Source organism: Erigeron canadensis, chromosome 2 (genome assembly GCF_010389155.1).
Source record: "Erigeron canadensis isolate Cc75 chromosome 2, C_canadensis_v1, whole genome shotgun sequence".
NCBI classification, from domain to species: Eukaryota; Viridiplantae; Streptophyta; class Magnoliopsida; order Asterales; family Asteraceae; genus Erigeron; species Erigeron canadensis.
The window spans coordinates 28,364,723-28,378,088 of NC_057762.1; the positions used below are offsets into that span (position 1 = coordinate 28,364,723).

General features: G+C 34.8%; 1 protein-coding gene across 1 annotated transcript; it reads right to left on the reverse strand.

The window, feature by feature from the left end:
- Nucleotides 1–308: 308 nt before the first annotated feature.
- Nucleotides 309–4,527, reverse strand: LOC122586951. Its single transcript, XM_043758992.1, has 4 exons — nt 4,171–4,527; nt 3,317–3,490; nt 1,743–3,220; nt 309–1,662 (listed from the first exon to the last, which is right to left on the reverse strand). The coding sequence occupies exons 2-4, from the start codon at nt 3,467–3,469 to the stop codon at nt 645–647; spliced, it is 2,649 nt and encodes an 882-aa protein (XP_043614927.1). The 5' UTR covers nt 3,470–3,490; nt 4,171–4,527; the 3' UTR covers nt 309–644.
- Between the last annotated feature and the right edge of the window lie 8,839 nt (nt 4,528–13,366).

Here is a 13,366-nt window from a genome sequence, read left to right on the forward strand (position 1 = left end):
TACAACACTTCCACAAACAGAGATGTTTTATGCTCAAAAATACATATATGATATAATGGTTCTCCTACATTCACATACTACCCAGATGGCCAGATGGGTATCATTTTGTGTGTGTTTAAGCATTGTACAAAGTTTGTACTACAAACCAATGCAGCCAAGCAGACGACCATCCAAATTCCAGCCCTGATGCTGGTATTTGTGTTCCACTGATTACGCTAAAACGAGATATATATCATACCGCACATGCCGAAACTCAAATTTCCAAAAAAATGAAACTCTGATACTAACTACTAAATGTAACCAAGACAGTCAAAAGTATGTTCTTCCATGAGTAAATGATTCAACCAACTTCGTGTATTACAAAGGAAATGACCAGAAGAATACACTAAATGGTATTATCTTAAAGGCCACTCAAACAAGACATCAGACGTATAAAAAATCGTCCTAAATACTTCTGCTGACCAGTATCCTATCAAGCTGACCTAAAAAGGTAAAAAGATGCAAAAAAATAGAACTTCTGGCAAAAAAAGGGGGAATCCACGATTCAAAATCTCATATGTACCATCTAATAATCCCCTTGTCAAACTGAAAAACAAAAAAAAAAAAGTAATAAAACGCAGACCTAATGTCACGCAAGGAAATCATCATTCCCTTTGCAAATTATTTTTCTGAAAATATCGTTCCCCAGTGTTGAACATCTTGTTAGCAGTGTATCTACAACCTTTTTCCTCGATTGTATTCTCTGAATCTTTAAAGCATCTATAGTCATTACGAGGGTATCTGAAGCCATTATCTTTATTACGGGGGTACCGAGCCTTGAGAGGGTCGTCCAGATCATCCCTGAATTGCCTCCTTTCATTCATCATCCCATATTTGTCATCATGAATAGTGCTATTGTTGATACTTGCCTGTGGAAATCTTCCAGGGCGTGTAATGGCGCGGATATTCTCCTCTGGCTTCACTCTTCCAAGATATCCAGGTGGATCAAACCTTTGGTTTCGCTGCAATGTGCTGACTGGTGATGATCTCTTGTCCCTATACGGCCCATTGACACCGTTTCGTTCGTTATACCCTCTAGATGCTTCAATTTCCCCTGAGAAACTGGGCTTCCGAAAAGGAACTCTCGTATCAGACCTATGATCTGGGTTTTCTTCATTTGTATCCATACTTCTTTTTTTCTGAAAATGCCATGCAATGGGGGACCCTGATCGAGATCTTGACCGGGATCGTTTACGGGATTGGGGAATATGAGCACCTCGATTATAATTGGAGGAAAAAGAATGAACCTTCCTTTCTGAATAACATGGATCAGAATCGTTGTAGTATTCTGGAGGAACTCTTCTAACTCCACCCTTAAATCTATCATGGCTAATGCCCCTTGCTGGTGATGTTCCCCTGGGAATAACACCATAAGATTCATTTCTGTCAGATGGTGATGGCCTATTGTTGAAAGTCCTGTTAACACTCCTTGGATTGTAGTTTATAGCTCGATTGTTGTCACGGCTATTTGATCCTCCACGACTGTTTCTTGAAAAGGAATCTCCCCACTGTCCATCATCATTTGGGCCACGGCCACGGTAGTATGGTCTGTCCCGTCCTATAAACTTTCCTGGACCAAAATCCCTCTCAGCTCGTGAATAAGAATATCCAATATTGTCAGATCTGCATGCAAAAGACACGTTAGCAGATAGAAAAACATGAAACATTGCAAAATATGAAACGGAACAGGATCACAAAATTACCTGTAAGTATTATCTTTGCGTGCACCAAAAGATGTTGATCTATCTGTACAGAACACATTCCCTCCACTTCTACTCACAGTATTAAGTTTTGCTAAGCTATCATCCTTCTTTTCCAAACTGGCACACTGTGACCGCTCTTGCAGCTGATAGTCAGAAGCTTTATCTTTAGACCCCAGGACCTCTGCTTTAACACTTTCATGATGTTCATTGATCAATTCTGCACCTAATGTTCCATTCGTTTGTTGATGCCCAACCTCAATTTCATCCTGAACTGATTCATTTGTATCAAAGTTATCTTCATACATATTATCAGACTCATAGTCAACACACTCTATGTCTTCTGTGTCTTCCACTTCATCCTTCTGCCAAATGTGGTATATAGTTGGCTCTCTAAATTCACCATCTTCAACCGGAGAATCATAGTCTACCTTAACTTTATCTACCGTATTCTCCTCAGCCCGCTCATCGTGGGAAACATTTGATCCACAGCAATCACTGAGACGATCTTCCGAAGTAAGCTTATCATCACAATCACCTTTAAAAGACAAACACCCACCTTGTACTATTTCAGACTCCGCCTGCCCATCATCAGACTTGATTAAAGGCTCAACCTTTAAGGTGGTTTGTCCTAGTGAAACAGAGGCAGTGGAAGTAGAAACAGTTTCACACTTAAGGGGATAAGCAAATGAATCAAGCACATCTGATTTACTCATAGAACTCTCTGCATCTGATGTCTTGCACGTAATTACGCCATCATTGTTTCCTTGAGTACCTAAAATCTCTGATTTGCAGAACGGCTCAATGGAAACCGTAGCATCATGTAAGGTGCTACCCTTTTCTTCTGCCACTTGAGAATTTCGAGTTTCATAACTTTCCAAATTCGTTTTAGAATTCAGCAAATCATCGTTATAAGTATCTTTCATATTACTTTTCTCGCAATGATCGTCAACAGGAGTACAAGGTTCTTCCCACTCTTCCATCACAGTATTCAAGTCCCAATGTAGCCGCGAAGCTTTTGGAGGAGCATGACTTTTGTCGGTCTCACCATTCCCATTATCACATAAACTTTGTACAACTTTTAACGTAGTATCATGAACGGATGAAACATCCGAGTCCATCGGGGTAATCTCCTCTTTTGAACCATCAGTCTTTGCATCGGCTCTTGGTGTCGTCTGTTTTTCAATTTCAGAGGGTTCCAATTGACTAGAACCATCAAAAACGGAACTATGGCATGCAGCATCAGCAAGTAGTTCAATACCAGAGAAATCATTCGAGTCAGAAACCTCTTTCTTGTTCAACATTAAGTGCTCCCTTTGTTTACTGCCTAGTTCGATGTCTTCATGGCTGGAAGTCTGCGGTTGAGGTAACCGAGCGACTTCCCCACTTACGGATGGAGACTGAAGCTTAAGTATTCTTTTCTTTATAGGGACATCAAGTACTGCCTCAGCAAAACGTTGACCAAGAACAGCTACACCAGACTGCCAATAACAAACACAAAAAGGTAAAATCAGTGTTATTCCAAGAATCTAACACCATATACATATAGATATACTAACCACGGTTAAAACACATACCTTCTCGTAATCAGATACAACCGAGTCCTGAATTTTATTCCCCTTTATACGACTTTTCCCAACCTGCTGCCTCGGCCGCCCTATGTTACTCCTATGTCCTTTTTTAACAGCCCCCCATGTCATATCTGAATTGATAAACTTAAGTAGATCCATTGTAGTTTTCGGATGATTATTCTGTTACACGAAGAGACCTTATCGTTAGATAAAACATAACCAGACATCAAGTACAAATCAATCTATCCTACTATTTGTTCTTAAAGTGCGACAAATCGACGATGCAGTAAGTTTTTTTCCAAACCAAGGTAACAAATTTCCAGAGATCTGCAGTCAGGGTTTGTTTTTCGGCGTTTTTGGTGCATCGAAACCCTTGGCAATTTCAGAACCCTTTGGAATTGAATCCTTGAAGATTGTCAAGTGTCTGGAGACCCGATTTAACACATAATCCAAACCCGGAAAAGAAAAGTCTCCATCAGTCTTGGAAAATCGATTCATATCTTCATATTCTTATAAAAAAGGTCCCTTTGACATGATCAAGCAAAGAACTTTTTTAGCATATACATATTTTTACAGGTCAAGCAAAGAACTTTTTTAGTATATAAACATAATCATGTCTTTTTAAACAATAATAACAATTCTTTATCTAATAACTCTGCTTAATCTGGCCTTCAAAACAAGATCCAACGGCTGAGATGATCGCAGATGGAAAAAGTCAAAAGATTTATCATAGATCTGAGGGTTAGAAACAATCCAGATCATCAAAATTCCAAGTAGATCTAATCTCTGGAAAATCCATCACACTTGCCGCAATATCCACACTTAGAAAAATTCATAAAAAATTATAAAACTTCAGTTACCTTTTTAATCAATAATAATAAATCAATCAAAATCTTCAAGCTTTTTTCCGATGATCAAAATCCTTAATAATTTATCCCTCCTCTTTTCGTCTTCTTCTGATTACAAATACAAATATATATAGATATATATATAAATATATATATATATAACTTCCGGCCAATCTACAAAAAGGCCCAAAATCTTATTAAATCAACGAATCGACAGATGAAATCCAAGAATTCATGTTGTTGCTTGAATTAGACGCCCGTCGGAATAAAGAAGAAGCCGATCGAATGTCGTTTTCTTCGATAATAATTCGAATATCTTGAGGAAGAAACCAGAGAGAAAAAAAGGCAGAGGCTTTTTTTTATTTATGTGAAAATTATTCGATGTGAATGAGTCAATAAATAATGCGCGTGTATATATATATGCGCGGAAAAATATATATATATATAGATATCCGTAGAATATAACCCTAGAAGTTATCGTCACCAATTGCAATTGCAATTACATTTATACTAAGATTATATTTTGTTACCGTTTTTTAGTCGGTTTAATAACTGCAACAATAATTATCATAAATCTTTTCTTTATTAATCTAAGATTACTTTTTTCTAACTTTCTATAAAAAAAAAAACCTAAGTTGGGTATATATTTATGGAAAATATTTAATGTGGAAATAAAATTATATTTTTTCGTATTAAAAGTTTATCCTGTAAAATATTTTTAACTTAACAAAAGTTTTTACTGTTTGTTTAACAAAAATTTTATTTATTATAGTTAATTTAATAATTTTTAGGTTTTTAATAAACAAAGCCAAAAGGTTTTTCGTTAAAGTGTATTAAAGAGTTGTATTTACCGTTAAATTCAAATGTGGACTTTGGATATAAAAAAAAAATGCAACATTTTTATTCACGTTAAATAGAAACTTAAGAGCTTCATTTAACATTTTCTTAATTTTTAATATGATAGTTATATGTAAACTTAATTATTTTCTCGCGTAATACACGATATTAATGTATCAAGTTTTTATAATAACATGATGATTAGTAGTTTTAGATAAAAACATCTTGAAATATGATAATTTTATTATTTAAAAAATGCTTTAAATCGAATATAGTTGGTAGAATATGTATGTTATATCCTGGTACATTGATGGTGTAAAAGTTAACTATGAATAATACCTTTTTGAGAAATGACGATATTATTATTCGAAAATGATTCATATTGTATCTTTTAATATATGATCTAATAAATTATGGAACAATTACCGTTCCTAATTTCCAAAATTTGAAATCATATATCAACTTCGAGAAAAGAGTTGAGAAATAACTCAGGCATGGTTTGGAACCTTGAATTCAGACTTTTAATATATGAATATACCAAGAAGGTAGGTATATGAATGTAGTTTTCTTTTTAACGGTCAATTTTATCAATCACAAGGAGATAAATCTTCGACAACTGCCGAAATCATAAGGCTTGGACTATAGAGTCAAGTAGTCCAAGAAAAAGTATAAAAATTACATCCTGATAATAGCCAGGGAAAAGAAAGCAAAACAATCAAACTAAACACTTCATAAGTGCTTAGTTTCGTTGCATTAAAGAAAATAACATTTTGTTTTTTTTTTTAAAGTAACCTATATCACACAAAACTTAGATTACTTTTTTTTTTTTAGCACGGTTAGACTTTTACAAGGATAGATACCACGATATGGTTTCATTTAGACATCCATCAGGTACCGACATTCTCAATCAGGAAGCCATAAGCAATCATACTTCAACAATAAAGAGCACTCCACAAATAAATGTAACACTCTACCTACACCTTTTGAACAAAAAGAGCAATCATGTGAGCGGATACCAACACCACGACAGTTAAGATTAAGACGTGTGAGGAGACGATACTTAATTACTAGCCAAGAAAGCATTTTCACTTTCTTCATGACAAATTTATTCCACACGTTTTCAATAATAATATTAGGTAAATTTTGCATATCAAAGTCGTGAACTTTTTTATTACAAAGATATAAGATCCTACCCATCTACCATGGTAATCATGTATGGTAGTAGCAGATACAAGACATTCCTCCAAATCCTTTAGCGGGGTAGCCTCAAATCCATATCTTATTTGTCTCTCCCAATTCCACGTCTTAATACCCACTTATATACATTGTGACACGATACTAGCTTTATCTTGTTCCAACAAAGAAGGAAAATTGACTTGTCAGATGACTATTTCGGGTCCAAATATATATCCGTCCAAAGTGTAGTGTTATTTCCATCACCAATAAGACTATTAGGAATGGAGGGTTATGGGAATGTCCTTCCTCCATTCCAAGCTCGACACTTGTCCGCTACTAATCATAAGAGGCATTCCTCTCATTCCTTTGGGGTGGAGTAATACCCCCAAGACATTTTTTTTAAAATAATTTTTTATATGTATATTTTTATATTATATATATTATTTGTAACTAGTTATATATAGACATATATTTAAACTTTGTAAATAAAAGCTACTTTAATTAAAACGTCTTACTAAAAATTAAAACTAAAAATACAATACATATTTAAACTAAAAGTACTTAATAAAAACAAATAAAAACTAAAAGGAGAAATTTAAACATACTAAAATTACTAAGATCGATATTGGGTGCGGATTCGCGCCTTTTCCTCCTCCAGAATAGCTCGGTCCTCGGGATTGACATGAGACAAGTCCCTAGACAACAAATTCATTCGCTTGGTGCGGACTTTTTCAGATTTGAGTTCAAGCTTCTTAAGTTCGATCTCTTAGCGTGCCTTCCCCACTTCTTGCAAATTCCGCATCTCCATCGCTATGTTATACGCCTCCACATCCACCGCCGCCGCCACCTTCCCCTTCCGTGAACCCCCCGCACATCCAGCTTTTTTTTGTCGTATCTCTCCCAACCAGACGACCCAACCTAGACAGTTCAGGCTGCGGTTCCCCCTCATCAGTATCATTAAGGTTGAATGCAACCCTCCCAGACGACCCCACACTTTGTTGACCCTAACTCTCCGATGTTGTCTTCGACCATTTTAAACTCGGCTCACCAGGACTACTCATCGCCTCCCAACTCTCAATAACCTCCCACTTCGAACTTCTCCTCAAACACTGCCATTCTTTTAAAAACTTAAAAATCGGGTTCACAGCATTATACTCGCTAACAACATTACTAATCAAATCCTCTTGGCTACTACCACTTTGATAACCCGAACCACTAAGCCTAGTTATAATACCATTGAACATGGTGACACTAGTCCTAATTTTCCGCCACTTCCCCTGTAACGATTCAATGCCCCAGTAAGTCGGTCTCTTCAAGATTTTGTGATATCCTTCCTGAATCTTCAACCAAAAGGTCTGAGCCTTTTGATACTTTGCTACAAAAAACAAATATACAATATATATATATATATATATACGGTTTATATATATTATATATACATACATATATATTAGTAAATGTGATGATGTTATACCGCATTTGGGGTCCTCGGATACATCGATCCAAGCTCGACATAACGCCAAACTTTCCTCTTCCGACCAGTTAACTTGGAAGGAGTTTTTCTTCGGCTCCTCGGTTTGTTTCCTCCGATGTTTTCTTTTTTCTTTTTGCGGAGACGAAACACTAACTTCGGGTTGTGTCTCCTGAACCTCCTCCACATCTTCGTAAAAGGAGCCTGTAGCCGGTGGTGTATTGACCGTGAATCTTAAAAACAAACACATAAACCGAAAATATATCAACATTTATATATACATATATATATATCCGAAATTTATATATGAAAATATATATTTATATATAAAACTGAAAATATATATGTGTATATATATAAAACCGGGAAAATATATTTAATTATATTTATAACCGAAAATATATATGTATATATATATAAAACCGAAAATTTACCAAACATGACGCCGGGTGTTTGAGCGAAACCCGACGGAGAAAGTGCAAAACCGAAATTATCTTGTAGAATCCACAGGGTTCTATGTCCAGGGGGAGTCATCGGTGATCCAATGTTCATTGTACTAAGTGATTGAATAAAATCGGATTATTATGAAGATTCGGGTCATCGACATTGTATTGCTGGGGTGTTCTTTGATTGTTATCCGCGTTTTGATTGGAGAAAAGGTTCAAACCCCACTGATTGGGAAACATTTTCGGTTGATTTGGATGGAGAAGGTTTGATTTTTTAAATAAAAGTAGATGGAGAAGAAGAAGTTGTATAGATATATGTATGTGTAATGTATATATATATATGTATACAAATAAAGTGTATTAAAAAAAAAAGGAAACGGAAGAAACAGAACCCGAGGTTGACCAACACTAAATGCCAAGCAGAATGGACACGTTCAAAATGAGCCGGGGCTCATTTTTTAATGGGCCGGAACGCCCCGGGGCTGAAAGAGGGCGTTCCGGAGCGTTACGCATGAAAAAAAAATGGTGGGAACGAGCTACTCCGGACGTTCTAACTTTATTAATCACATTTAGAGGAACTTTGTATTTAGAATACTCACGTTTAAACACAACATACTTTCTGGGCCAAACTCCATTGCCATTGACATTAAAAAAATAAAACAAAATAAAAAAGAAAATGTGAGACTTCCATGAATGGCTGAATGGTTCCAGCGCATATGAAGTTTAGGATATTTGCAGGCTGCCACCTCCATTTTTGATTCACTAACCATATGAATATAGTTAATGACACAGAAGGATATATTAGTATATGTATTTAAATACATATACTAAAAAGTGTGAACTTTTATATCTACACACTTTTTGGTGTGGAAAAATTTTTACACACTTTTATTTTTATATATTTTTACACACATAAAAATGTGATAAAAATTTAATATGTTCACGCTTACTAAAAGTGTGGACAAATACAATATTATTTGTAGTGTTTCATTGAATAATAATTTGTAATTTATAATGCTAAACATGAGTACATGACTAATCCTTATGAATAGTAGCACATGCGTCACATGCGCCCACATGTGAGGCCTTCCATTGTCTAGACTATAGTCAACTAAATTCATTTTTTTCATATATCAACTTGTTAATAGCTGTCATCGGGTGATAGTCTAGTGATTAATTAGGATGCGGTTTTTTTATGGGGTCATGAGTTTTAATCCTGTTATATATAAATATGGTGAGTAAGCCTTAACAATGTTATATCCATCTAACATGGGAGAGTAAACCTTTTAAGGTATTATTAGGATTCGAGGATGCATTAAAGTTGAAAGTGTTAGTCATTTATCTGCTCTGTTTTAAAAAAAAAAAATACTTGTTAATATCTACTTTTTCATAAATAACTACATAAACATAATTATAAGTCATCTCAACAAAATAACAACCCTAACTTCAATGAGTAATATTTGAATTAAGATTCTTTAAAATTAGATTAACATCGTAGGTGAAGTTAGTAAGATTTTAACCTTTCGATAAAAATTAAAGAACAAAATTCAAATTTAATATTTGAATTTTAACCATTGATTTTAATCCAAAAGTTGAGAATTGTGTAACTCCATCTATGAAGTTATCTCAACTTTAGAAAATCTTAATCCGTAGCATTTAAAAAGATGTTCGCACGATGTAATGATGTTGGTGATAATGGCAATAGCGGTGGTGGCAATGTGGTGGTGACGCCGACGACAACGAGTAATAGCATTGTAAGTTGTTGAATAAAATTGGATAGTATGGATTTTCAAAGTTATGGATATTGTAAATTAAATTCGATTCAACTCTTTAATATTATTTTTTTAATTTTATATTCATTCAATGTTGCAAACTATTTTTTTTTTTTTTGAACATTATGTTGCAAACTATTAGATGTGATTGTGATATTGATTAAAAAACAAAATGTATGTAGGATTCAATGTTTTGGTTTAGCCTTTGAATTTAGTGGTTTTGGGTTTAGCCCCAATATTGCCTCTTGTATGAGTTGTTTTGCTCTATATTTTTTATAAAATGATTTTTGTTAAACTTTTAAGTAAAAATACTTAGAATATTATGATTGTGGTATTTATTCACAAAAGAATGGATACCCTTTGAAATTTACCTTTCAAAAAAATACGTATGAAACAACGCACCCCCCGTTGGATAACGCAAACCCTGTAGTTATTACTCTATGAAGTATAAGGTTTAATCTCTAACATAGATACTTTCGAATTATATTTGATTTGATCATTTGAATGTTTTAAAGCGAAATAGATTTAAATCATTACTCGTAGTTAATTAAAAAGAAAAAGGAAAAAAGACAAAAAGAGAAAGAAAAAGAAAGAGAGAAAACGCGTTTATGGTGATAGCAAAGTCAAAGATGCCTTCTTGTGTATTGGACTATTGGCCTCCATTTTTTATTTTATCTTTTTCCACTTTCATACCCACCTTCCCACTTCATGAATCCAGCTGGCTTTCTACTGTATTTCATCCCTGCAGCCATTGCAATGGCAATATGTCCGAACATATAAGTCGTTGAACCAATATATACTACTTTACTAACAAGTAACAAGTACCTACACAATACGGCGACGATGGTGGACAACGATTGTTTGGTGATTGCCAGACTTGTTGGATTCAAGAAAAACGTACTGATGATACAGTATTTAGCTAGATTAAGCATATAAATGCAACTTCATTGACTTGTGCTAGTAATAAAGATAATAAATAAAATGTTTCCCAGGTAACACGTGCATATTGTTGGCAAGATTAAGCAAAAGTTGCAACTTTAGCTTCAACTGCTAGTAAAGTACCAACAAAACAGGACTTGAGAAATCACACACCCATTGACAAATGACAATATTCTTAGTAATTACCAACAATATACAAGTGTTCGATTCTAAATCATGATCTAATGGTTATTTTAAACAGATATCAGTTACTTTGAGATAAGACGATTATGGTATTTACAACATGAACGCCGATTTCAGTGTCAAGGAAATAGGAAGACCTGCAACTAACATTCAGAGTAACATGGGTATCTAAAATGTCACTCCGCTGATTCTCAAATAACCGTTGATGACGATAAAAAAGAAGCTAAAAAACAGCAAGGCGGAGAGCATCCTATGCTTGATCATTACTCATTAGGTTATTAAGCACACTAGAAGATGGTTCTTTCGTAATTGGAGGTTGAGAAGGGAGACACAAAGCCCCCATAATAATATTTGAAGTCCACATTTCATTTGTTACATTGAAATTGGTTTCAGTATGCCCGAATCACATATATGATATGTGGTATATCACCTCATTGTGTGAGATCTAAATTTAAGGAACCATACTCCTTTGAAGATATATTTTACCCACAGCTACTCTGAGTCTCTGATACACCTGCGTCAATGGGAGTTGCTAAAATTTGGGACTTCTTTGGGCAAAGAGATTGTTAGTGAACAGAAACAAAGTTAATTTCTCCTTTGCTGCTTGCTGAAATACGATTTTCAAGCAAAACCTTTCCGAAAATCAAACAATAAGAATGTGATTGACTAATGGCACAACAAAACCACTCCTATTACCAATATTCTGCTCATCATAAACTTTCTTGAATTTAACCACGAGAGACATCTGTGTTATCAATGACATTTGAAAGTCCACATAAAAAATCCATAGTTCTTACAAATAAATACATACGAGTAATAAATAGCACTCTGCATTCTGGTTCAAGGCAATCCTTACACAAAATCTACATAGCCATAGAGGATTTTAGTCAGTTATAAATTACGGAGTATTATCATTCAAATACTTCAATCACATTTGTCAATAAATTCCATTCCAAGAACGCCTTTCTTTAATTCAACGCTTGTCAGAACAAATTACTAGCACAGAAACAAGAACAGCCAAGGCTCACTTAAAACTTAAATCTACTAAGAGCCGAAATTGGCCAAAACAATGGATTTGATTAAAACATTAGTCTTAATATCCTGCCAACATGATCAAAAAGAAGACTTTGCATTACAACAGTCAACAGTTTGACTGCAAAAAACAACCACAATCTAATAATGCTAGAGATGGGACTTGTTTGTGCGAACTGCATGAGAGAAGAAACTATTGGCATATAGATTCTGCAGAAACAAGCCATTTCTAAGCTTGAATTACTTCCTGGTTCGACAATTATTCTAATTTCAGCCAGTTAGGCAGTTACATGATGTTATCCTATAACTTCAAAAGTTTTTCATTTAATTTAAACACATTCAGCTGGAATAGATGTAAACTAGGTGTCGGCCAGAACTCCTCCGGGCATTTTTCTTGGTTACATAATATATTTGCACAAAGAAGTATACTCATGCAAAAGAAAAGATTCACTGGACGCATGACTTTGGTGTATGAATATCATCCAAATGAGGGTAAACACTGTTGTTACTGGGACTCTGAAAAGGCATGCCACTACTCTCTAAATGTTGCTCCTCCGGTTTGTGCTAATACTAATCGGAGAAAAGTGGCTTGTGAAGTCTTTGATTATGTCATAGATCTATTGCAAGGTTTGGCCAAAGACATGCTCTACAACAAGCTTTATCATCAGTTCAGCATTGATGGGTCTACATACTTATGATTTATGTTTTTCACAAGTGTTTACGTTGTTGAAGTTGATGTTGAAGCGTCTACAAACTTCAACATCATAACTGGTTCGCCACTACCTCAGTTCATAAAGAAAAACTTATCCTAAGTGGTCATGGATACAGAACGAGGAGTAATTGGCACACTCAAAGATCAGTAACTTGACAAACAGATTTCACTCAAGTAGACAACAAAATTTAGACCAAAAAAAAAATATTGAACATTAAGTTGGTATTCTGTTACAAAACAATCCATCAAAAACAACAGGCAAAACAACCTAAATAATACATAGAAGCAGAAAACAGCATCACTCTATGATATTTGGACCCCTGGCATACTCACATGCCTAAACCAAATAAAATCCCATCGTTATGAGTCATAATAAATACGGATTAGCAGTTTTCCATGCATTCTGGACCAAACCAAACCTTACATACTGATAACCAAGACAAATCTACATAGCCATTAGATGATTCTCAGTCAATTATAGATAATTCAAATCCTTGACTCATTTGTCAAAAAATTCCATTCCAAGAACGTCTTTGAGTTCAACGTTTGTCAGAACAGATCACTAGCATAAAAACAAGAACAGCCAAGGCTCACTTGAAACTTTAGTCTACTAATAACCAAAATTGGGCAAAAAAAAAAT